The sequence below is a fragment of the Sminthopsis crassicaudata genome, chromosome 4, assembly GCF_048593235.1.
Source record: "Sminthopsis crassicaudata isolate SCR6 chromosome 4, ASM4859323v1, whole genome shotgun sequence".
In the NCBI taxonomy this organism is placed as follows: Eukaryota; Metazoa; Chordata; class Mammalia; order Dasyuromorphia; family Dasyuridae; genus Sminthopsis; species Sminthopsis crassicaudata.
In genome coordinates, this window is record NC_133620.1 from 222,968,467 (window position 1) to 222,995,711 (window position 27,245).

Genomic DNA, 27,245 nt, shown 5'->3' on the forward strand with positions numbered 1-27,245 from the left:
TGGAGATCAGAGGAGTAGAGTTCAGAGTAAGAAACTCTTAAGAACTCTGTGACCTTTGGAAGATACCTCCAGCCGGGAACTCTGAGGATACCCGATGCTATGGATTAACCTATATATCAGAGAGGTATGCCATTCTTTGGCCATTTTAGTGTATAGCAATTCCTTTTTGGAGTACTTCCATATATTTTAATAATTAAATTTGGACTAACTATATTGATGATGAACCTTTATCTCAATTTACCACTGAAGGAAAAATGACTAGAATATTTTCCTAAAATGAAGGAATAGGTGGCTGTGGACTACCACATCAAACGAATCCTTCTGAATTTTCTCTCTTCTTCGATATCTTTCTCCTGCTAATTTTCCCGGATAAGTCCCATGCTTTTACTGGGACCTCCAAATATGGAACAACTTTAACATAAGAGTTCAGGAATCAAGCTCTCTGTGCGTGAATGCTTGTTTATTTTTGGTAGAAGTGAGTGGAAGTGAGAATGGTAAAAGGGACCGGAATGAACTAAATGCTTTGCAGGGTGGGGAAAAAGAGCCATATGTAAAGACAGCAATCCGGTTAGCTTTACATCGTCTTCCCTGCGGTGTACTAATTTTGAGTGACTGCAAGCTCGCATCAGGTGGAAGGAGATTGAGCCTTCCCCTCAAGCCACCACACTAGAAATAAAGATGTCTAAATAACAACAATAACAAAACGAAACCACCCGCACAATCCTCCGGGAATTTTTTTTTTTTTTCCTCAGCTGTTAACACTACAGCTGAGAGATGGGTTGGGGAAGGGTTTATGGGGGTAGGCTGGAGATTCACATTCACCATGATAAATGTAAAGACCAATTAAGGTTTGATCCGTGCACATGGGAGGCAGACTGCGATTGATATTGTAACCAATTAACGAGCATGTCCTCTAATTCCTGCCGCCGCCCCCGAGTGCAACACGCATCTCTGGACGTCTTCGGTAGCAACCTCCTGCACTCGAGCCCGCAATTGATCCAGAGAAGCCAATCTCCCTGGCCTGGGTAGCGGGACAGACTGTGTATGGAGTCCGTGGGGTGGGGTGAGGAGAGTTGGTGGGGAGAGACAGAGGAAAATGTAGGCAACCGCACCTGGCGGATGCAAATCAAAACTAGATGCCGCTAGGGCTGGCCAGGTAGACAGCCTGTAAATAATTTTCTCTAGATCCTGAGGCCTGGGGTGAAAAGGGGGACAGAGGAAGAAGGTGTGGAAGGTGTGGGAGTGAGAAAGCACGGGGCGAGGGAAGGGATGGAGGAAGGGAGATCGAGAGGCCGGAGGAGGAGAAGGGAGATGGAAATAGGGAGGCTAGGCACCCTGGAAAGAGAACAGGTGCCTCGAGGAAGGAAGACAAGTGTCAAAGCAGCAGTCCAGGTAGCACTTCAATGTTTTCCTTCCCCTCCCGCCCCCCGCCCTTACTCCGGGGAGACTCGAAGGCATTGAATGTCTTCCCGACTGCTGGCCTGTACGCGCTTCTCTTCCTTCTTTTCTTACTCTTTCTTTCCTCTTCCCTCATCCCACCCAGTTCAATCTGCTCTCCAGAGGTAAAGCGCGCCCCTGCTCCAGCAGCAAGGTGATACTGATGTCTGACCAAGATGACGATCAATAATGGTCCCAGGAATCAAGGAAGTGCAGGGTCAAGCCCTGCGTCCCCCAGTATTGGCTCACATTTGTGAGCAGACTGGGGTCAAAGCCCCTAGGAACCCTCGGGCTGTTTGGGGAGGAAGTCAGGCCAGAGGATCTTTAGCCCCAGGGCTGGTGTGTACTGCTGCAGCAGCAGCAGTAACAGCAGCAGGTCTCCCGGAGGCGTCAGGCAGCGGCGGCGGCGGCGGTGGGAGCGAAGTTTGGAGGCTCCGCAGCTACCTCCCGTGCGTGCTCCCCTCTGCTCTCTGTTCACTCTTCCCCACTCCTCTGTCCCTCCCCTTGTAGCTCCTGTGGCGGCGATGGTGTCTGGGCGGCCGCTGCCAGAGACAGGACAAAGGCTCATTAACACGTGATGGGACCCGAGCTTCATAAATGGGACTGGAGAGAGAGCGCAAGAGAGACAGACACAGAGCGAGCAGGAGGAGAAGGAGGGAAGGGAAAGAAAAGAGAGTGAAAGCGCAAGGGACAGAAATCGAGAGAGCAGCGGAAGCCAGGTGCACTGGCCCGGGCTGGCTGGAAAACACCAGCAGAGGAAAGAGACAGGAGTCCCCCAGCTGATCTGGGGCTTGGAGACCGTAAAGGAGAAGGAGGAGAAGGAGAAGAAGGACTGAGAAAAGAGGGAGGAGAAGGGACGGGAGGGGACAACAGGAGGGCGCAGCGCCTCTGATCATTTTTCCTGAGAAAAGCTTGAGAGGGGAGTTGTTTCTTTGAGTAGAGAGGTTAGATCAGTGGAAGAAAAGACTGAAGAACAGAAGAGTGCGGACGGGTTCGGACAGACAGGAAAACAGACTGACGGACACACCCCACTCCACCCTAGTCTAGCCCACCCTACCCCTCCTCTCTCTCTTTCTCACGCCCAGCGGCACCGCCTCCCTCCCTTCTCTGCCTTCTTCTGCTCCTCTTCTCTCCTCTTGGGCTCACTCGCCTCTTCACTTCCTTAGTGCCTGGGTCTCTGGCCCTGGCCTGGGGCGGGGCTCTTTCAATGCTCCCTGCTCTAGGGGGGTCGATAGAGTAAGTGTGGGATTTTTCATTCTAGCTGAGGAACCTCCATCCACAACGTTTGTCCAGAGCCCCAGAGGGACTGAGGGTACCGGATCCTCGGCGGAGGACCAGGGGATGAGAAGGGTAAGGATTGGAAGAGTTCTACTGGCAATACTTTTCTGCATCCTGCCTCTGTGGGGCTGACCAGGGTGAGCCCTGAAGCGGCTAATGCGTGCTTGTCGTGTTCACTGGATGCGTTTGTATATGTACAAATCATGCATCCGCATGGTTATTTAAATATCTAGCTGTCAGTCTGTTTTCATGGTTCTTTTCAGTGGTCCCCCTGGTTTTTTCTTCCTAAGGTTTCTTACGCTCTTTTTATTTCTTTATTAAATGTGCACTGATGAATATCTATATGCATCTGTTTATAGTTGTAGAAAATGAATAATAAGAAATGTTTGTAAATTGGGTTCTTGGGTTTGTTTATTGAATACCGATAAACATCAACAAGCATGTCTTTTTAATTCAAACCGATCTCTGCACCAAATCTAAAACACAGATAAGTGAGACCTTAAGTGCCTTATAATAGCAATATATAGAAAACAAACTTTTTGGATAGCAAATGCAAATGAACTAAATGCATTGAACTAAAATCAGAATGGTAAAAAAAAAAAATGAAACCAATTTAATTAATTCATAAACCGGTATTAAATACCTTTTTTAAAAGAAGTTCTTTCTTGATGCTAAGTTAAAACCCGTAATTCTTTTTACTTTTTATAAATGATTGAATACTAAATGGACATGTTTACTTGGAGGTAAGGAAATGTGATTATTTGAGACTTTACAACATATATTAATTCCAATCTTAAATTATTATTCTTAATAGCTTTTAGGTTAAAACATAATTGGTAGGAATAAAATATTTTAGTTTTCTGATCATGCATATGCACGTGCATTTTTTTTTCTCCCTATAGTGTTGCTTTTGTTGCTATGTTGGCTTATTAAGATACCTCAAGCATTTAATCTAATGAAGGATTAGGACAGGTTTTCGTGGTCTTAAATATGTTATAGGAGTTTTATTGGCACTGTGACTGCTCCTCATTTTTTATTACCACCTAAATTAATATCTTTTGAACAATAGGGGGGGAAGCCAATTTCTTAGAAGAAACTCAGTCCTCGTTGAGGACCAATGATGTCACCACTAATATTAATCTGTTTCCCTGTATATTGAAAAGCTCATAGCAACTAGCCTCTTAGGTCCCCAAAGGACTTTATCTGATTTAAAGTGTTGCCTTTCTAATCCCATCCTACTGGTAATTTACAATGGAAGACATTCTTATTGATTTTTCTCTCTAAGGTTTTTTCTTGGTACCTCTTTTTCTCTTTCTCCAAACTCATTTATGAGCAATTTTATCAAAATGTCATTTATATTTCTTTAAGTGCCAAATTATTTTTAGATTAAATATTGATATAAAGATGGCTTTATCCTTTCTACTATGAAATAAGCCAGAAAACAGTTGTTTGGTAGTTGTATTATTGTATTATTAGTTGTATTATTTGGTAGTAGTATTGTAGTTGAGCAACAGATTTAAACTTGGTCCTATATTAGTCTTAACAAACTTATTATTAATTTTAAATAAGCTATTAACAGGATTTATTACAAAAGGCCTCTTTTTGTTTCAAAGATATCTCCTACTCAACATGGAAAGCCTTCTTTGCCAAGGTATGTATCAAATATATGATGGGAAAGAAACCTCACTGTTTTCCTGAGATTCAGTGTGGGTAAGATGGTATAGAAGATGAAAGTACAGTTTTGTCTCATTTAGATTAAAAAAATACTATTTTGCATACATAGAACCAGAAGAGAGATTATCTACACATATGCAAAATGCTTGATATCAGTATACATATGTCTATCTATAATCTATCTAACTATATATAGTCTCTTGTGAATGGTTATATAGCTTTTAAAAAGTAAGGCATCTAGTTTGATTGTGATTCTAAAGTTCTTATTGTTAAAATGATAACTTAATTGTCAAAATGTGAAAATGTGTTGCTTTGTCCAGCTGTTATTTCTATTTTTTTTATTGTTATTCTTTTCCCAGTGAAATATGTTCTTCTCTGTGTTGCTTGTAAGGCTGTCCTTTTCTAACAAGCTTAGCTGTAGGATCAGTGTGTTCTTTTGGCATTTCAAACTGCTAAAATAATGAAATTATTAAATGTTATCAAGATGAAACTGTTGGAAATTAAATCTTCCATGATAATTATTATTTATTATGTGATAGCCTACTTATAAAGGAACTGCTTGAAGGGCATATCTATTTTGTTCCTCAAGAAAAACCCCAAGGATAAGATTGATGGTAACTATTGGGTAGAAAGTATTAGTTTATTAATTACTGAAACAAAGCCTAAAAAACTTTTTAATGACAAATATTTTCCATTAAAATTGTTTTGGTTTAACCTTAGCATCCTAACTGTGGAGTAATTTAGACACATTCTCAGTGTTTTTCAGATTATAATATGGAATTAGATTTTGAGTACTTGGTTCTATAAGACTAACAATTTGGAAATGGAATTAATGGTTGCACCATTCTCTCCCCAAATTCTCTAAGGAATGTTTCTTGCCTGGAAAACAAGTTGGAAAATGAAGAAATTAATTATTTTCCAGCTATCCAGGAATGCTACAGAATAAAAGTAATAAATTGAATTTGAAAATAGTTCACAACATGTGATTAGGGAAAGCAGGATTGGGTTATGGCTTCTTGAATTTAGTTAGTAAGATTAAGCCTGTTCTTTGAGTTGGTGCCTGTTATTCTTGAGGATAATTATATTAGCCCAGTTGCATAAAAAACAAGAGCATTCCTTTTCTACTAAAAGGATGGTATGTCAACCAATGTAAGTCTGTCTCTGCTGTTTTTATATGCATGATTTTCCAATTAAACAAATGATATTAAAATTCAGACAGGTTTTTATTCTAACTATTTTTTTTGACTCAGATGCAATATGGATTAAAAATTGCTTAAAAATTGTGATTAAAGGCAAGGTTTAAGTATCAAATATCTCTCTTCTTTGAAAATGCCTGCTTTGTTAATTTTTTCTGTTTGCTTAAACATTAGTAAAAAAAAAAGTTTTAAAAACAAGGAAAAAAATTAAGCTTATCTGGGTACTTTGTACTGGCAAATTTAACTTCATGTCTTTTAGTTGATTTATGGTTATTTCTAGTAAATTTCGTGTAGAAAAATATATCAGTATAATTTAAGAAACTCCAGTTCTTTGAACTTTCTGGGGCAGTATAACTTTTTTTTTCTCCATCTAACACATATACATGCATACATGCATATAAAATATTTATAGGTAAAGCTACTTTATCTTTATGAAATAGGTATATCTATTTAGATTTCTCTAAAATATCCTCAACTGACAGAAATCATAAATGTTACCCATATTACATAAATGTTACCTAAATTTCATAATCTACTTTGTACCATTACATTCATTTACACATATAACATTTTCCAGAAAAGAATGTCATGGTTAAAAAAAAATATATATATATATATATATATATATATATATATATATATATATATATATATATATATATATATGTTAAAAGTAGAATACTAAGGGCTGATTTAAAATATATTATGCATAAACTGGATTTTGACTAATTTCAAATCAGCTATATAGATGGACATGCAAGGTTTAAAGGAAGATATCTACCTTGAATAATAAAGCTGTTCATATTTACATAGAAATTCTTCTAAACTTCCTTTGTCTAAGAACTTTCCTACAAATATGCCAGATGAACAGTGAATGGCATTCTGTTGTGGGTTTAATGTTAAATGCTTTAACACAGCAACTCTAATCTCTTTCAGGTCTGCCTGTCATTTTGATATACTTAGAAACTAGTATTTTCCTGTTGTGAAAAGACATTGAAGAAGGTTATTGCACAGAAAAACAGATAATTTATACCATGATATACTTCATGGAATTATGTCATCATGTTCATGAGCAAATCATAGCTGTAAACAAATTCATAAAAAAGAAAAAATCAAGTGATTCCTCATAGCCTCTGATTAATATTCTGATTTCTATATTGCTGTGATAGAAAAAAGTTCCATCTAGACTTTGTTTTGGTATTGATAGGTCAGATATACTCCTATAAAGTAATTGCCTCATTTTCTGCCTAAAGACTCTAAGAGCTTTAACAAAAGTTAACTTTCTATCTTAAAAAGGCATGCATAGCTTTTGAATACATATTATCCCATTACATTTAAATTCCAAGAACAATGTGGATATGAAAACATACCCTTAACACAAATGTTCATATTAATTTCATTCATATAGAAGCATCCATCTGGTACATTTTACATCCAAATTACTTAATGATACATTGTCACCTGATACCATTTATTTAGTTTTATGTCAGCAACTCTAAAGATATTGGATTTTGATTAATTACCATCTATCTTACTGCAGCTCAGACTTTAAAAAAATCTGAGAAAACATTGTTTACTCACCCAACCTGAGTGAATGTTCAATGTTGAGCTTTAGCAGTTGTTCAGGGAATACTATGAATTCTATTTCAGCCCCAGCTGGAGTAATTTTCACACCTGCACTTTAGGAAAACTCCCAAAGATGGTGGTGGTGTTGTGGAGTGTTTTGTTTTATTTTTTGTTTTTCTTTTTTTAATTATGTGAAATGTGGTTGATATAAATAGCCATCGTTTATAGCTAACTTTCTTCTCTTAGAAGGCACTAGTGTAGTAAGTAACTTTTGGATACATGATTAAGTTAGCTTATAAAATCAAATTGGAGTTTGATAAATGCAAAAAAGGGAATAAGTATATTTTTAGTTTGTTCCCCTCTTTCCCTCCCCCCATTGATAGATTGTAAGTGACTTTTCCAAGGTCAATATTCCTATTTTAGTATTATTTTGCCACTTTCCCCTACCTCCTAGATTTGCACATTATTCCATTAAAACTAGGAGTTTGGATTGCTTGGATAAAAGATATTGGTGATCTTTTAGCTTAGTTAACAATTTATTAGCATAACTTTGAATTACATTATGTGTTTTATGCAGTAGATAGGGTATAACATGGGTTTTTAAACTAGGCATATATTAAAGCTTGTTTTTCTACCATTCTTACTAACAAATTCTATGCTATTCCTTTTTAAAGAAAAGCAGAGGCATATTTCAAAGATGTGTACCCTTGCCAGGCAATCTGGTGTGGTGGCTTAATATACTGGTGAATACTTTTAACAAGTTGTTTATGTGTGTCAACAGATTTATTTAAATGGCATTAAAATGCTAATATAAGAAGAAAGTTAGTTTCTTTACATGTTTTAGAACCCAGGACCATATATGGGAGCCTCCATTATACCTCTTCACCTTTTTTTATCCTTTCCTTTTTTAAGAATGTTTACTAAAATGAATGTGTAATTAAAGAGGATTTTTTTTTTGGTTGGGAGTGCCAAGGAAGAGGGTGGTTCATTTAAATCAGTGGTATATACCTCTTGTCTCTAGATAGACACATTAAATGATATTCTGAGCTGAACTTCCATAGGAAAAGAGACAAGAAAAAGAAAGAAAGAAAGAAAGAAAGAAAGAAAGAAAGAAAGAAAGAAAGAAAGAAAGAAAGAAAGAAAGAAAGAAAGAAAGAAAGAAAGAAAGAAAGAAAGAAAGAAAGAAAGAAAGAAAGAAAGAAAGAAGAAAAGAAAGATGATTTTCAGTGTATGGAAAGCCAGTATTACTATGAAGCCAAGTCTTTGACACACTGTTCTTTCTTTCAAATTTTTTGTAACTTAGAAGTCAGCTTGATTTGGCCCTTACTGGGCTCTTAGGTATTCTATTTATTCCAATGTAATTTAACAAAAATTTCAAAATGCTGTCAATCCTGTCTCTTTAGGCACTGGAAAATGTTTGCAGTTACTATTAAGGTGAACAGAGAGCATATGCAATGTAGGGAAAATAAAACAAATGCTATATATAATCCAGTTCATGTAGGCAAATATTTATCAAAAAGTGTTTTTGCAAACAAAAGAATTTAGTTAAAGGATTGACCACGTCTGAAAATGGCTGTTTTTCATTTCACATAGGTTAACAATATAGAACCATAATATAGACCTATATTATCCTACTTGAATACTCTTTATCTGGATACCTGTATGATATATATAGTATATTATGGAATATACACATAGTAGCTATATCTTCATTCATTGATAAAAACATTAATGATTGCTTAAATTATCTGATTTATTAAATAAATCCTTTCTGAAAGAGTCACACTGCCTATTCTTATATATTTCTAACTCTTAGGACTTTTTTTTTTTTAAATGATCTAGCCCTCTTTATAGAGTACTAAGAATTGCATAATTAACTAGGCAATTCAAGCAAAACCATTGGCTACAGGCCTGAATCACTCAGCTAATCACAAAGTCCTCTGTTTCACTTTGAGCGTGTAGTCCTAGTTCTATATCCTGCATTGCAGCATTTAGCCAGAGTTTTGAAAATTATGTATTTGATAATATGAAAAGGTGAATTGTAATTACTTTTACTTTTTTTCCACTCTTGCTTTTTAAAAAGAGATAGTCATTAGCTTCTAAGCAAAGTTATTGACAATAAATATATGTTTTGGCAGAATTTTACATTCACACACACACACACACAAACACAAATTGGATACATTTTGTAAGTAGAATTAAGAAAACTTTGTTTTGTGTGTGGGGGAGAGGAGAGTTCTAAATTGTTTCTATGTCTTTTATAACTAAATAAATACCTTAGTCCTCAAAGTCATTTTCATTTTCTGGACTAAATATATGATCATATCCTTCCAAAATAAGTCTAGAAACCCAAATTCAAAAACTAGGAAAACATTTAGAGAACACCTACTCTTTACCCTTACCCCTAGACAGGATTACCCCAATACTATTCCAATTAGATGAGAATTTTTCTAATTAAAAAAAAAAGATCTCTAGGAAAGGACATTCTAAAATAAGCAGATTCCCTTAGCAACCCATTCCAGTGTTTCAAAAACCCACACCACCAGGGAAGTCTTTTAATTCTGTTTTGTAGTCTTCTTACAGCTTAATCTCATTTCTTCTTCTGTCTTTTACAGCCAGTTACTATCTGTATGATAATACCTTTTATGCTTAAGAAAACCATTATTAAATTATTTCTCAGCTTTTCCTTGCATAGGATTGAATAGTTTAAGAACTTTTAACTACTTGTCATTATTTTATTTTGAAAAAAAAATTCTTCATCATTGAAACTCTGTTCTGAACCCTTTCAAAAATTCCAACTCAATTAAGAGTCTGAGTTGTATAAAGCAGTGTTATAGGAAGAATGCTTGCTGAGTTGTGCAAGACATATTTTCATTTATATGAGAAGAAACATTTTAGAAAGAACAATGTAACTAGAACCAGGATTTGGGCATAAATCCCACTTAGGGTATCTAGTACTTAAGTAACTTTGAACAAGTCACATGTTCTATGCCTCAGTTTTCCCATCTATAAAATAAGGGGGCTTAATTCAGCGACCTCTGAGGCTCTTTCTAGCTTTAAATCTATAATGATATGATCAAGTGTAAAATTAAGATTTAAGACTTGATAACCTCTAAGCTATGTGCCAGCTCTAAATCAAGATTTTCATGTTTCAGGCTCACTTTTTAAATCTAGCACTATATAGTTGAAGCACATTGAGCTCATCTCATCTATCTCTTTCCACTGTGCTTGCTATTTATCTGTCTGTCTGTACGTCTATCTATCTATCCCGCTCCATTTCCTCCCTTCCTCCCTTCCTTCCTCCCTCCCTCCCTCCCTTTTAGGTTGATTACCTGTAATGTTGAAGAGTTATTCTCTTTAACACCTTTTGCCAGGGTAGAAGAAACAAACAGCTTTAATTTTTTAAATAATATTGACAAGTGAGAGTGTCTTGAAGTAAATCAAGTGTCATTAATCTTCATTCAAAAATATAGGCCAAATTTGAACATATTTTGAGTTTTCAGTGGTTGGTTTCATCACTACAACTTAATTAGGTATATGCTGATTGAGAGTTCTATGTACCTTCTCAAACTATGACTAACAGGCATTTTTATAAAGAAAGAGTTGATTGACTTGTATATCAACTTGGAAGTTAAAGTTTAGGAATACATAATTAAGATTCTAAGTATGCCTTAGAGACAATGTAAGTTTCTCTATTAGTACCAGATAGTATTTTTATAACTTTTAATGACATACTCACACATATGTATAACATTATAATCTATACAATTTAGAATTTAAAAAAAAATTACCTGATGATGGTTCATAGATGCTACTTGCAGGCATTTTAGTTTTTGACAATGAGGAATAAATTTTGTGGTTGATATTTTCCATAAAATCACTTCATATTCAAATGACTTAGCTGTTTTGGTTGGATCCTGGTGTAGATGAGTCTGTTTTTAGATTTGATTCCCATTCAAGACCATTAGTTTTGGAGGAGGAAAACTATCAATAAGCATAAACTTCTTGTCCCAGTCATCTCTCTTACATATCCAAAATCCTCAGTCACTAAAGATGGTGAGTCAGCATAGCAAGAGCCACAGCCAAGAGGGAGGGACCTTCATAGATAGGTTAAAAAGAGGCACCATTTTCAGATATGGACAAACTACTATTATTTCTCAATATTACAGATCTTGTTATTGTTTTAATAATGGGTTCTACTTACTCGATCTAGCAATAGAACTGTACTTAAGTAGGGAAAGGACTGATACATCTCCTTTCTTATCTTCCAAAAGGAATGATACTACTGTATAATAATGCCTATTGGTCCACATAACATTTAAAAGATCTGTGGATTGTAAATATTAAGGATTACAGTCAGTAGGCATATTACTATAATTAGTGGATATATACAGTATATTTTTTGTTATAGTCATGAATTCATTGACAATGATGGCAAGCTTACTTTAAATTATAGTCTAATTTCAAGGACAAATATAGGGAGAAACTTTTCTTTCTTTTCTACTTACTGATGAATAGTGAGTAAAATTAACACTGATTTTAAGCTAAATTTAATTTCTTAATTTTTAGAAATCTCTTTTAAGCTTCCATGTGCTACTTTTGATCTGTTTCATCTCTTACTTTAGAAGACCTCTAGGCCAAAAAGGCAAATGCTTCAAGAAGTTGTCCCTAGTTATGTTGTCTCTGGTCTTATTTTGTTACAATTTTCAGAGACATCATTAAAACAAACCACCAAATAATATTTCTCACAATGTAAGCAACTGCTCCACTCCATTTTTTCTCTTTATTACAAACTGTTGACAAAATGATAAGGTTTAATTAATTTTGTATTTTGATGGAAAACAAAATACAAAGATTATGTAATGAGTTATTAATCTATGGTTAGAACTTCTGAATTATGAAGTTATCTTTAATTCTTACTTTAATATGTAAATAAGCAAGTACCATTTTCCTAGTCCATGCCCTTCCAGCATTCTGAGAGGACCAGTGCATGGGATAGAACTGTATGGAAGGAGGAATAAGGGATAAAAAAGAAGAGGCCTCAAGTCTCTGATTTTCCCCTTCCCCCATCCAATTCTACTTCTCTTATCCAGAATTGAAAAACTTTATATCTTAAGGAAATAGTTCCTAAGCCCTCCAGATACCTAGTGATTAATTGGTAGTGGGATCTTAGCATTTTCAGTGAGAGAATTCAGAAATTAAAAGCCCTCTCTTTTTAATTCATGTTTTAAATCACATAAATAATACTCCAATATTATGTCCTCAAACCTAAGAAACAAGACATTCTTGAAATCTGGACTTTATTTAAGTGTTTGGTCTCTCTTAGGACTTCACAGTGAGTCTTTTTGCTAATTCATCAAAGAGAAAGGAAGTGAAAATATGTCTCTTGCAAGTAGAAAGGCATATAGCATGTTTAAAATTTTTGACATTGAATCTTCATTACCGAAAACCGAGAAGTCCAAACTATAGTAAGAAAATGTATTTATTGTATGTGTTCCAGATATTAGAAAATAATTGATGCATTTTTGTTTTAAATAACTAAATCTCATTTAAAATGTCCAGTATCCATAAACATTTTTGTATGTGAGCTATCGTTTCTATGTGAAACCCTTTCAGTTTTCTTTTGTTTTAAAAATGTTATATTACTAATACTTTATTATGTTCCCTTACAAAGGATAAAGTAAAGATGTCTTTATTTTATTAATATTATTTTATTAACATTTTATTTATGTATTAAGTATGTATTATATTAAATGGGCCAACATATCAAAAGATCGAGCAGGAGACTGATGAGAGACTTATGAAAAATGCTTGTTCTGACTATTGTTCTCTCTTTGAAATACTTAATACATAAATATAAAGATAGAAGCAAGTAAAAGGTAGGCATTGGGAAAAAAATGGCTTTTATGCAATTTATAAAGATGATTCACTGTTACTTTAATTGTACAAAGCATCTAGGAGTTTTTAAGTGCAATTTTCTAAATTGTAATGTTTGTCTAAGTGTTTTAAAGAAAACATTTTAGTCTATTGAGTTTCATGAGTTCATGTGGACAGCATTAAGTACAAAGTAGTTAGAAATATTTTCAAATTAAGGTTAAATTGAAACATAGTTCCTAGGAACCTTGATTTGTATTTATGTAGTTATGCTTAATGGACTTTTTTTTCTTTAGTATATATATCTATATATTATACGGACATACCTACATATGTATATTATGTATATAGATATATATACACACATATATATATATGCATATGTGTGCCTATTTATTAGCAATTTTCACATCTCCATAAAGAGTCTCCAATGGTTGGTTTTATGTTTTTTCCAGAGAATATAGTTATTACTTTCATTCTACCAATGAAATTTTGTGGAGCGCTAAAGGCTTGGGAGTCAACAGACTATGCTCAGCATAATAGATTCTTTTTAATATTGGAAAAGATATCAGCAATGATTCAAGTTAAGTGATTACATACTTTATCTGAAATATCTGAATAATTAACTCAATTTTCCATTTCACTTTGGCTCTGGAGGAAAAGGAAACAAACTAGTCAAGTTACTTGATTAATTATTACATGGCATTATTAAGCCACATTGAATGAGCACAATACTGTAACAAATTTTAGTTGTTGACTTGGACAGTCCCAATAGTAATAAGTATATGCTCTTGATGCAATGAATTTTACCCAAGGGAGAAAAAAAATCTACAATATCTATTGAGAACTTGATTTGGATATGATTCATTTAAAATAGCTTACTAAAATTAGTTCCTTATTAACTGGGGGACATGTACTGGCAAGAGACTTACAATATTGAATCAGAAGGAATTTGGGCTCTCAAATTAAGAAACTAATTTATTTAATAAGCATATCTATTAGATAGCTCATTCTCTTAAATCTTTTATAAATCTATCAAAAACAATACGGAACCATTGAGCAGGGGGAAGTAAGTGTAGTATATTCTATTTTGGTGCTATAGAACCCTCAGATTTTAAAGCAAAAAAGGATCTTAGAGATCAGCTTATTTAACCCCTTCTCCAAGATCACGCAGTTAATAACTAAGCTAAATTATATCTCAAGTCTCTTTAACTCCTAGTTCAGTGATCATTTGATTTCTCAGTTTTAGGGAAGAAGAAAAATGTTTCCCTAATATTTCTGAATTCATAAAGTTTATTGGAAGGTGAATCAAGAATCAAAGTTTTTAAAATTTGGAATGGATCTCCCAGGCCTTGTAATCTTCCGATTTCTGAATAAGAATCTTCTTTACAATATTCCCTGAGAAGTGATTAACCATACTGATTTTTGAAGATCTCCATTGAGAGGGAACTCCCTGTTTCATTTTTTGGGTAGTTCTGATTTTTAGGAAGTTTTTCCTAATATCAAACTTAAATGAACCTCTTTTTGACATCTACCCATTGCTTCTAATTGTATTCCAATGCTCAATCCACCCCACCCCCAAACACCAAAAACCCAATCCCAAGAAACACAACCAGCAAAAAAAGAGTCTGATCCTTCTTTTGTGTGATAATCTTTCAAATGTGGTTATGTTCAGCCCAATCTCTTAACTGTATCCAGTTTCTTTAGTTGAACCTCACATAGCATCAATCTGAGACACCATCTTGTTGGTCCATACCTCTGAGCATTGTCCAGTTAATCAATGTCTTTTCATATTATAGAAAAGAACTGAACTTTGAGTATTCAACTGAACATTGAGTTTCATCTGACAGGGCAGAATTCTTCAGACCTGGTCCTGGATATTATGTCCCTCCTTAATTAAGGCTAACATTGCCCAAGCTTTGAGTTCACAGGTCACTGAAACCTCTATGATTCTTTCATACAAAATGCTATTAAGCCATACCACCCTCATCTTATACTTGTAAAGTGATCCTTTAAACCCAAGTAAGACTTTATATTTACTCCAATTAAAATTCATCTTATTCTATTTCACTTTCAAGCCTTGTAAGACTTTTTTGGAATGTATAATCCAGACTGTTTGCTCTCCCTCCCTGATTCGCATCATCTGAAAATTTAATAAGCTTGGCATTTATTACGGCAGAATAGAATAAGAGACTTAGAGCTGGAAAATATAAGAGAGATATTAGACATTAGTCCAGACCCCTCCTTTTACAAATGAGGAAACTGAAGCAAAGCCAGGTTAAATGGCTTATCCAAGGTTATAAGACCATAAGGGATAAAGGATAGGATTTAGACTTCAAATCCAGAACGCTTTCCCATAGTATCACATTGCTTTTCTTTATGCTTTTTTTTGTCTTGTTAAGAATATTAGGGGGCAGCTAGGTGGTGCAGTGGATAGAACACCAGCCTTGAATTCAGGAGGACCCGAGTTCAAATCTGGTCTCAGACACTAGCTGTGTGACCCTGGGCAAGTCACTTAACCCCAGCCTCAGAAAAATAAATAAATAAATAAATAAATAAAATAATATAGAGCCAACCAGAGATGATGAGATCACTATACTGAAGATCTTCTAAGCTGACACTATGCTATTAACTATTTCTTATTTAGATACAATTTGGCTCCTGCAAATCCATCTAATTGTACTTCCTTCTTGCCTGCATTAATTTTCTTGCTTGTAAGAATAGACTGAGAAACTTTATCATATACTTTGTTAAAATGTAGGTAACCCATATCTACAACTTTCCTTTGAAACAAGTTGGATATTCCTAACAAAAAGAAAAAAAAATTTGAGATTAGTCTGGCAGGACCTATTCTTGATGAAGAAATACTGAATCTATTATCCCCATTTCTTTTTTTCAGTGTTTTAATCATTCCTTCAATAATGCGTTCTGTGATGAAGGTTCTTAATATAAGGTCATAACTTTTTAAAAAACTATTTTAATAGCTTTATTCCAGCATAATTGATTAGCTTGACAAGCCTATGTATTTTATTTTATGCATTTAAAACCATTATTTTAAAAGAGATCCATAGGCTTCGATCAGAAAGTTCAAGGTGTCTATGATACAAAAAAGGTTAAGAACCGCTGGTTCTTTGTCTAAGAATTTAAGTCAAGGTATGGAAATTATACTTTGCATATTTCATTTTCTTTTCCTTTTTTTTTCTTTTTTGAAAATTGGGGCTTTTTTCTTTCTCTGACTCTGTGGTACCTCTCCTATTCTTCATAGCCTTTCAAAGATCACTGGCAATGACTAAACAATCAAGTATTTTCAATACCCTACAATATGATTTATCTGGGCCAAATTCCTTGAACTCATTAAGGCAATGAGCTGCTTTCTTACTGTCCTCTTACCAAGCATCAACTCCCTATGTGCCATTTTTGCTTGATATTTTCCAGTCCAAAGATTTTTGAAAAATCAAAGAGGAGCAAATTGGAGCAGTGATCTATCATCAGTCCCATCCATACCAATGGAAGTCCTCCAATTTACCCAATATTACTTAAAAAAACCCTTCCTTCAAAAAATTATTTTTCATTTTCTTTGTGGGTTCCTCAAATCATTTCTGAAATTGTCCTGAAACAGGACTGTCACACTTCTGTATTTAGCCCATATTATGTGTGCTAACTTTAATTTTCATTACATTTATTAGTAAATACCTTTTTATTTTTTTTTAGAAACTTGGTTTTTCAGTTCACTGTGCCTTCCCTCCCCCATGAAAATTGATTTTCTTTGTGTTTTTACAATTTCATTCCTGAGAATTTTCTATCACCCTATGGCTTTTTCAACAAAATTTTAATTCACAGTACCCTACTTATCCTCTTCTTTTTGAATGCTTTGGAATCTGCTTTCCTATAATTTAGGGCTCATGCCAGACTATTCTCAGCTTTTCTCCACTTCATTAACACACTTTAAGATTGAATGGCAACTTTCTCCCAAGTTTCCCATCATTTCCATCCCATCAACCAGTGTTCTCTTTTTTTGTAAGAATCAGAATCCAAAATAGAATTTTCCCATGTTGGTTCTTCCTTATTTTGAAGTGATACTATATTGGATTAAAATAAATCCTAAAATGTTAATGGTGTGGACAGCATTACCTACAGAACACAGGGTTAGGGTTCTTCACCTTTTGTGTTATGGACCTCATTGGCAGTGTGATGAGTCACCTATACTTGGAATAATGTTTATTTGTTTGTTTTTTTCTCTTAAATCATGATTAAAGACAGTATGAAGTTTTAGTTAGAGGTTAGTGAAAATGTTTTCACATTTAAGTTAATGGGCTCCCTGAAATTTATCTATGGATTTCTTAGGGGTTTGTGGATCCAACTTTTACTACAGAGGATCCCATTATTCCATCTGTCAGCTTTCTGACAAATGTAAAAGTATACTACATGAATTAAGAGAGCAGCTAAACTAATTTAACATAGATATCAACTATACTCTTTTTTTAAAAGAAAAAAAAAAATACTAGAAGCAATCTAGTTCTCAAAACAACCACTGCAATGAATTCTGTGATTTGAATGAAGATTTAGCTGACATAAAGAAATTCATTTCTAGAATGAGAACATGAGAGCTAAAACAAATCACTTGCCATTCAATTATACTAGCAAAAAAACCCATAGCCCCAATTAAAATATTTTATTGCATGTCTACTATTGCCTAGCCGTCAGAATTATAATTTCGAATACTGTGAAAAATTGATAGAAATTATGGGTAGAAACTCAATTAAAAAAAAAAAACTAATACTACAATTTTGAAATGCCTTTGACAGTACTAAATTCTGACAGTTTTTGAGGGGAGCAGTGTGGAGGAGTAGAGAGACAATTACCCAGAAATTAATGCATTTTGCCAATACAACCCAATAGATAGTATGTGGGTGGCATTGTAGGTACCATATATAGCTTAAATGGACCCAATATATTATCTATATTAAAACAAGCAAAATCCTAGTAAAACCAATTTAGATGTTGTTGAGTCACTGTTTTACTGCAAGTTTAATAAAAATCAACTGCCAATTTAATAGGTGCAGCCACACATTTTGCTAGAGATTTCCAATTATGATTTTCCCAGTAGCAAACACAAACAAAATTAATGTCAGCCGCGTCCCCCAAAGCCTAAACTATATTACTAATGAACTCCCAAGTACTCTCAAAGAAAACTCTCAATGCAAAAACAATAAGGTGGAAATTACTGTAATAACCCAAATGTAGAAATGGAAGGAAGAATTATTGAAATACAGAGGGGGATTTGTCTACATTGATCCCATTAACTTTGTGGTTACCACAGGTGTATGAACAGTGGCATTTAAAAATTACTAAAATACTCAGATAGCATGAAAATCATAAGATTTTATTTCCATTCCTCAATCCTATCTTATATTGGATGATGACTAGTTTTATATTAGGCCACAACTAAAATGTTAAAAGTTGATTTTAATATGAGTTTGCAGACATTTAAATTGGAATTTTGGTCACATGTGCAGTAACCAAATTGAACCATAGGGATAAAAACCTTTGGCATCAGAGAATTTTGCTTTCTCATATTCTTTTTTTGCTCAAATATTTTTGAAGCTGTAGTACTTCCTCATCTAAAATGTATATTCCTGAAATCATACCTTGTTTGGTGACTAATTCTTTTTATTGCCCTGGCTGAAAGTTCAAAACAATCTAGTCCTCCTGTGATCAGCAAAGAAATTTTGATCTGCTCAATTTCTGCCCTGGGGCAGTATATTCCACCTTAGGCAGGTCAGGTGGGCCACCACACTCAGAAGTTTGTCATTCTGATATTCTACCTAGTGCTGAGATCTGATGAGCTTCTAAAAACCCTACTGAAGCTCAAAGCTTTCAAGCCTAAGTGGTTCACTAGAATCAGCCTTCACAGAAGGTGGCATTGTGGGCTTGTGCCACCCAACCCAGATCTGATATTTTTATTCTTAATGAATTATATGAGCTAAAGAATAGGTTTTCCTAGCTAGAGATGAAAATGGTATTTCAGCAGGATGATACTCTTTTAAGGCTGGTGTTGGCAAAGTACCTGAAAGAGGCAATTGTCTTCATACATTTGAAGACTTACCTGAAAGATAAGATGGCTGAATAATTTTTGTTATAGATCTTTGTGTATATCATGGTATTTGTCATCCTACTACATGCACCATGATACTATGGGGGTACACACAGAGATATAAAAGAGATACTTCTGGAGAAGTAGATCATAAACTTAGGAAGGCAAGATAAATATACAATGATAAAATTGAAAATGCAAATCATAAGAAATAGCATATATTAGAAGTGCTATTAAAATTAATGGAGAAAAGTGGCACCAGCTTTGGTTAGGGAAACATCTATTAGGAAGGCAATGTTTTAGCTGGGCCTTGAAAGACGGAAAAGAAATCAGGACAGAAAATGGAAATGATTTTTCAGGGAGGCAAATAAAGGCAAAAAGGTGAGGAGGCATAAGACATGTTGGGGAGGAGAAAGGAATTGCAAGTAAATAATAACTTGATTTTCTTGATAAGCCAACACTGTAAGTGTTGTTATTCCAATTTTTCAGATAACAAAACTCAACCATGGGGGAGATAAGTAGCTTGTCCACAGTCATAAAGCTAATAATATGCATTGAACTCAGGTGCTGAATAACTCCAAGGCTAGCATTACTTCTGCTATCATATTGCTTCTTGAGTAGACAAGTCTAGGTGCAGTATAGAGTTCACAAAAGGAAGCAGTGTTGGATGAGATTGGAATCATAGTTGCCAGATTGTGGAGAAATCTCTTGAGCAGAGACTATTTCATCTTTGTCTTTCTTTGCATCAGTGATGCCCAGCAGAGTGTACACCTAAATCAAGTTCTTAATAAATGCTTATTATATTGAATTCTCTCAATTAGATTATAAACTCACTGTAAATGAAGAAAATCAATTCATTTTATTTTGTCCCCATAACATTTAGTCAACACAATGAATTTTTTTAAAGTTGATATTAGAATCAGATATCTGAGTTTAAAATCCACTCTCCAACATTTACTAGCTTAAATTCTCCTTTCATCATGTTTGTCTTCTGCTCATCAACTTTCAATTGTATATTCATGGAAAGTGAAGAGATCAATCTTATCAAAGTAGAGATGTATTTGATAGAGTAGATAGAACAAAGGTAGGAGGAGGGATTATAGAAGGAGAGATTATGGAAGAAGATAATGGAATATCTCAAAAGCCAGAAATGAGGGTCTACTACTTGTATAAGCTTGAGCAAATCACAACTTAGCAGGAACTCAATTGCTTCTTGTCTAACATGAGAAGGTTAAGCTGGATGACTTTGAGGTCCCTTCTAGCTCTGGGACTATAATCTTAAAATCCCTAAGGATATAAAGAACAAAAATCTATCAAAATATGAGCTGACAGAGTTGTGGTCTATGGAAGAGAGGTTTAGCATAAAATATTATAGGCAGAAAAAATGATACCTCTAATGTTTAATGGTATCACATCTTTTTATGACTTTCTCATAAACCAATGATTGATTTTTAATGGCTTTGAGACTAGCTTGATCTGTATCCAGATTATCAGTGGCAAGATTCAAACCCTCTCCTAATTGTAGGTCTAAAGATCTTTGAACAGATTCTTATTAAGTGAAGTCAAGCTTCCTACTTGATTCTATATGTTATGTAAACATATCAGAAAATAACAGTTAATAATAATTGTATCATCCAAACTAGCTCTCTTGGGAATCTCGGTATCAGCCCAAGTCCTTGATCTTGGGAGAGGAATGAAGAAGCATGGCCAAAAATGGAATTAGGACAATTACATCATTATAGCATACTGCACATATGCTAACTATAAGCACTTTACTATTATTATGTAGATGCTTCTTTGCAGCAAGTATCTCTGCTTCAAGGTTGTTTTGTCTCCTGACTTCTCAGGAAGGCTGAGATGCCCCCAAGGGGAGATGAGAGCAGAACCAGACATTGTCAGCAAGTTCCCTCTGGTCTGAAGGGTCTTATACCTCACCCAGAGTTCCCCCACTGTCTGTGGCTCTCTACAGATAGCTAATGTTTACACAGTACCTATTATTATTATGTGCCACCTGCTGTGCTAAGTGATTTACAATTATCATCTTGAGAGATGTAACAATCCTGAGAGATAGGTGCTCTCAATATCCCCATTTTACAATTGAGAAAACCGAGGCAAACAGACTGACTTCCCCAAGATGACAGAACTAGTAAGTATGTGAGGTTAGATTTGAAATCAGGTCTTCCTGACTACAGGCTCAGCATCCTATCTACTGTGCCTTCCAGCTGCCTAACTTTGGAGTTCATTATTTACAGTACTATTCTGTGACTCCTTGATTTTTGTCTTCTTTAACTGTTTCTTTTATTTTCCCTCTCACTAGGATTTCCTCCCCTGGGTTTCTTCTGGGTCCATTCAAAATTTGCATAATTGCAGACAGGGGTTATGAAGTCCAACCTAGATGGCCTCGCAGATACCACCTTCCGGACCATCACGACAGACCTCCTCTACGCAGGCTCTAACGATATTCAATACGAAGATATCAAAGGCAACATGGCGTCCAAACTAGGATACTTCCCACAGAAGTTCCCTTTAACTTCTTTTAGGGGTAGTCCATTCCAAGAAAAAATGACTGTGGGAGATAATCCCCAGTTAATTCCATCAGACCAATTAAATATCACAGAGTTTTACAACAACAAATCTTTATCGTCATACAAGGATAATGAGGAGAATATCCAGTGTGGAGAGAACTTCATGGACATGGAATGCTTCATGATTCTAAATCCTAGTCAGCAGCTGGCCATTGCGGTATTATCCCTTACACTGGGAACTTTCACAGTCTTGGAGAATCTCTTAGTGCTATGTGTCATCCTGCACTCCCGTAGCCTCCGCTGTCGGCCCTCCTATCACTTTATTGGTAGCCTGGCAGTGGCAGACCTGCTGGGCAGTGTCATTTTTGTCTACAGCTTTGTTGACTTTCATGTGTTCCATCGGAAAGATAGCCCAAATGTATTTTTGTTCAAGTTGGGTGGAGTGACGGCCTCCTTCACAGCCTCGGTTGGCAGCCTCTTCCTCACGGCTATTGACAGATACATATCCATTCACAGGCCTCTCGCTTATAAGAGGATCGTCACTAGACCGAAGGCTGTGGTAGCCTTTTGTGTCATGTGGACCATCGCCATTGTGATTGCTGTGCTCCCTCTGCTAGGATGGAATTGCAAGAAGCTCCAGTCAGTTTGCTCAGACATCTTTCCTCTTATTGATGAAACCTATTTGATGTTCTGGATTGGCGTCACTAGTATTCTGCTTCTGTTCATTGTATATGCTTATGTTTATATATTGTGGAAAGCACATAGTCATGCGGTCAGAATGATCCAACGAGGCACTCAAAAGAGCATCATTATTCATACATCGGAAGATGGGAAAGTTCAGGTCACTAGACCTGATCAAACTCGCATGGACATCAGGTTAGCCAAAACGCTTGTCCTTATTTTGGTGGTTCTGATCATATGCTGGGGTCCACTGCTTGCCATCATGGTCTACGATGTCTTTGGGAAAATGAACAAACTCATTAAGACAGTGTTTGCTTTCTGCAGTATGCTCTGCTTACTGAATTCTACCGTGAACCCTATTATATATGCTCTGAGGAGCAAGGACCTGAGGCATGCTTTCCGGAGCATGTTCCCCACTTGTGAAGGCACAGCACAGCCCCTTGATAACAGTATGGGGGAATCCGACTGCCCGCACAAACATGCAAATAGTGCCGGCAATGTTCACAGGGCTGCTGAGAGTTGCATCAAGAGTACAGTTAAGATTGCCAAAGTAACCATGTCTGTGTCTACGGATACCACAGCTGAGGCATTGTGAGCTGAAGACTTCTCAGCCACATTGGGAGAAGAGAAATTAGGCTCTTTTTTTGTTTGTTTGTTTAAAGGAGTCTATCCTTTCATATTTTTTAGTTTACCACATTTACTTAATGGGTGATTGTCACAGTGATCATTAGTCATTTCAAGCAATGAAAAAATCAAATACAACTCTCCAAAGGTTTTACAATTTAATAAGTTGGTTTGTTGAAAAAATTTTAAAGTATATTACTTGAGTCACCCATGTTTGACTATATTAAGGAAAAAAGTTCCAGCAAAATAAATGGAAAACTTGTGTGGGAACATGGTTCAAACTTTAAGTAGCTGTTGAATAATTCCATCTAATGAGTAAAACCTTTGTAACCATAACTTTCATTCTAATGTAAAATGTACTTGATGTCTATAAGTAACAGAGGTTTCCGTTTCCCCCCCCCAAAAGCTGCAGTACAGAATTAGAACTATTTTGTAAAACTGTATTGTCCTGTGAACTGTGTACTGATGTTTATTACATGTTATTTATATTTGTCTATTGGGCAACATGGAAAAGATACAGAATTTTGTGGAAACAGTACAGAATATGCAGTGGATAAGTCCCAGTGAAAACCCCTATTTGCCAATCATCCATACAATGACTTTGAAATTTTACACTTTATTGCCTCCAATATTTTCATTCTTTCTTTTGACATTTCAAATGTTCCTCTCAATTTTTTCTGTTAACCCAAAATTATACTGACAAGAATATAAAGATAAATTCCCCATAGTGAATAATATTCATTTGCCCCCCCAACTTTGCAACTTGGTTCAAGTCCTAAAATATTTCAGTTTGCATTTTCTTCTAAGGACATTTTGTTAGGGTCTTCTGGACTATTGCTGTTTGGCTGTGTAATGTATGACCTCAAGAACTGAAGAACAAAGGTGAAGTGACTTCTTTAACCAACACCTGATTTTTTCCCCCTTAAGTCTTTAGCTATCCCAAATCTCTTAAGACAGCATGTGTCAATCTTAATGTAAGGTGTTATCACTGTGCAGTTGATGTATACTTGAAGAGTATTGTATTCTTATATTCCAGGTTTAAGTAGATCTCTGCCTGGGAGGCCAAACAAGAGTCTTCATTTATTTTAAGTGAAAAGAAGTATTGTCTGGATTAGCAAAAGTGTACTATGTGAGTGTGAATTTCCATGTTTGTGTGTGTAGATTGTAAATGTGTGTGTGTATGTGTGTGTGTGTGTGTGTGTGTCACAGTGATATTATAAAGTTAGGAAACTGTGACTAGATGTAAATTGTATTACTTGTTGCGCTCTTTGCACATGAATTCAGTTTCTAAAATTGAGTTCTTTTCTACATTTTGGTTAATGAAACTACAGACTGCAAAAAAAAATCATAAACTTTTTATCCACTTTTAAAAAATATTCCAAGTGTTGCTTGATAGTGTTGCTTGAGGAAAACACTTATCAAGAAACAATTGATTAAATATATTCAGTGAAAAATCCTGTCTCTTCAATGCTAAATAAAATCATTCTAATTTCCAAATTTGGAGTACTAAACATTAATATATATGTGGAGGCAGCATAGTTGAACGAATGGATAAAGGGATGACTCTCAGAGGCAGGAGACATGGGTAAAGGGTCTTTTCCAACATATACTGGCTACATGACCCTGGACAAGTCACTTAAGCTCTGATCACTAGGCAAATATAGAAGATGATAAACTGTCTACCCCAGTTGGTAAAGCAAATTTCCTCATTTGAGAGTTCTGTCCCCTTCTCTCTCTAAGGAGGTACACCTCCTTGTAAAAGGATAAATATGCTTCACTAAACCTGAAACCATTAAAAAAAAAAGTAATAGTTCATCTCACCCTTGTGAATCCTAGTTTTAATGGCACTAAAGAGATCTCAGGCATTCCTCAAATCCATCTCTAATGAGGCATGACTGACTGCTTGCCACAGCCTACATGGCACAAGGAGATAGTGGGCTAGGCAGCTAATTTAGATACTGAAGAAATTCAGCTTGATTATTGGAGCCTGACTCACTTTTGAAGACCAAATCAGCAGGATAACTCCTCTCTTTTATCCAGATTTACCTGGTAGATGTGCAGACCTCTCTATCTTATGTTTCCTGTGCAAACTGCTTTTATGAGACTGCTGTCCTAATCCTGGCAGTTGACTGAGATTTATTGACAAGTAAAGATTGCTCAAAATGAGGCTTTTTTTAGGCCCCCATCTTTTATTCCTTTACAGTGTCAAAGAGCCCAAAAATAAGCATTCTGCCAGGAAAGAAAGGGATTTTTCTTAAAAGGCTGATAAACCCTGATGTATTTTATTTATAAACAGTCTTCTCTCCTTCCAGGGACAAATCATTACTCCTGTAGTACCCTGAGGCCAGGTCTATACAGTACAAGGTGAAGTGGAAAATTAGCAATTATCTGGTGGGTTCAGTGAGAAAAAAAGTTTTTCTATTATTCTTATCTTCCTTCCTCCCCATTCTCCCATCCTGCAATTATGGTCTCAGGGCAAAACTGAAATGACTGTCTTCATGTCCAAAATTTGCCACAAAAGCTGTAAGTCTGTGTATCTCTGATCTGGGCACAGGAGAGATGAGGCCTTAGGGTGTTATGATGGTAATGATTTCTCTGTAGAAAAAGAGAAAGTTAATTTGTGAATAAATTCCACTAGGACCTAATAGTCCTTTAAAAAAATAACCATTCTTTTGTCCTGAATTATCTAAAGTGGTTATCTGCACAGTTCAAATTCACCAGGTAACTATCAATTCTCCATTCTGTTATGAAACTCTGGTCTCACTGAAAGTGAGTAGGAGGAGGAATTGGAGAAAAGCCAAATATTAAAAAAAAATAAATCTAAGATTTTTTTTGAAACTGTGTTCCTGTGAATTCAATGCAGATTTTGTAAATTTGTTGAGCTTTCAAGAACTAAATCATATGTAATAAATCAAGGGACAATAGGGCTGTCAGCACTAAACTTGGTGCTTATCTATATATTAAGAAATAGCATCTTGTGAGATACTATCATGTATCTGTTTCAATACCTTGCATACATACATTCTAAACTAGTTCTGCACACTTTGCCTTTTTTTTTTAATCACTTGCTAACTCAAGTGACTAAAACATACTCCCTGTTGAATATAGTCACTAGAATGACAATTAGTTAACAAATCCGTTTCTTAAGCAAAGCTAGTTTCTTTAATGTGATTTATGTGTGAGTATGCTTTAGGCAATCCTGCTTCACAGTCATCATCAAAATAATCAAAGCAACTTACAAGTCTTAGGCCTAAGAAATTCACTATTGTACACCATAGTTCATGAAGGACCATACTCCCAATTGATGTTATTTCTTTTTAGGAGCTGACCCAAGCACAGGGTTCCTTTGGCCTGGTCTTCACAGCTGCAATCAACCCAGTAACTGATCACCAAACTCAAATTTCTTCCATTATATGTACATATGTATAATGTACAAGAAACTTGAGGTTCATGATGAGCTAAGTCATACAGATTGCTTACCTAAACACCAGCTAATTGCCAGAACCCCATAAAGCTGTGTGATGGCCCCATCAGAAGCCAATGAGATTCTGATGCTTCAGATCACTTCTTCAAGAAATAAACAACATCATTCATTTGGGAGAATTTGGCCTTACTTGAATAGCACTGTAGTTATCATTCTATCTGTCCATTTCAGGTGTTTTATATGTGTAAAAGAGACCACCTATATCATGTGCAAAATTAGACTCCTCATGATCTAATTGTATATTTGTATGATATTTTAAGATCTCCTAAATGCTGTGCTATGGCTAAAATGGTTTTTTTCTTGCACTGGCCCTCTGATGAAATGTTACTATTACCTATTGTAACATAGACAAGACATTTTATCTGCTGATTTGGGCTGAATGTATGTAAATAAGTTTAAAAAGAAAAAGCCAGATGTATAAGCAGTGGCCTAAAAATCAGTGCTTTTCAGATAGGGCTGTGTGTTTAAGTTACTATGACCGCCTAAAAGCTTTCTTCAGATGGATTCCTTGTATTGGGTGCTGGGGATGTACGGATCCCCAAGAAGGAAAACATTTTCTTGTAATAATAAGAAGCTGAGACTCTGGATTATCTGAACTTTTATTTCTAATGTTTCAAAGTGAAGAACATAACTCTTTATTGTCTGTAAATCTAACATTATTACTTTCTCTTAGAAGAATATTGTATTGTTCGATGTTTGTTGAGCTGGTAACATCCCCTGCAACCTCTGCAATATCCTTGTTAGTAATCTGTATGAAACTTTGTACACAAGTTCTGGTAAAATTGTCATTAAAAGTAGCTTCAACCATTCAA

At 35.4% G+C, this 27,245-nt stretch overlaps 1 protein-coding gene across 7 annotated transcripts; it reads left to right on the plus strand.

Moving 5' to 3' along the window:
• On the plus strand, positions 1–27,245 carry CNR1 (cannabinoid receptor 1). 7 transcript variants are annotated; one of them, XM_074310319.1, is made up of 3 exons: positions 1–124; positions 2,699–2,787; positions 21,437–27,245. In XM_074310319.1, the coding sequence occupies exon 3, from the start codon at positions 21,499–21,501 to the stop codon at positions 22,918–22,920; it is 1,422 nt and encodes a 473-aa protein (XP_074166420.1). In that variant the 5' UTR covers positions 1–124; positions 2,699–2,787; positions 21,437–21,498; the 3' UTR covers positions 22,921–27,245. The 7 variants fall into 7 exon arrangements, with proteins under 7 accessions (XP_074166420.1, XP_074166424.1, XP_074166421.1 ...); XM_074310320.1 differs by lacking the exon at positions 1–124 and adding an exon at positions 1,259–1,392; XM_074310321.1 differs by lacking the exon at positions 1–124 and adding an exon at positions 1,868–1,886.

Coding starts and splice junctions, on each gene's coding strand:
- CNR1 (XM_074310319.1), top strand. CDS start 21,499: ATGAAGTCCAACCTAGATGGCCTCGCAGATACCACCTTCCGGACCATC.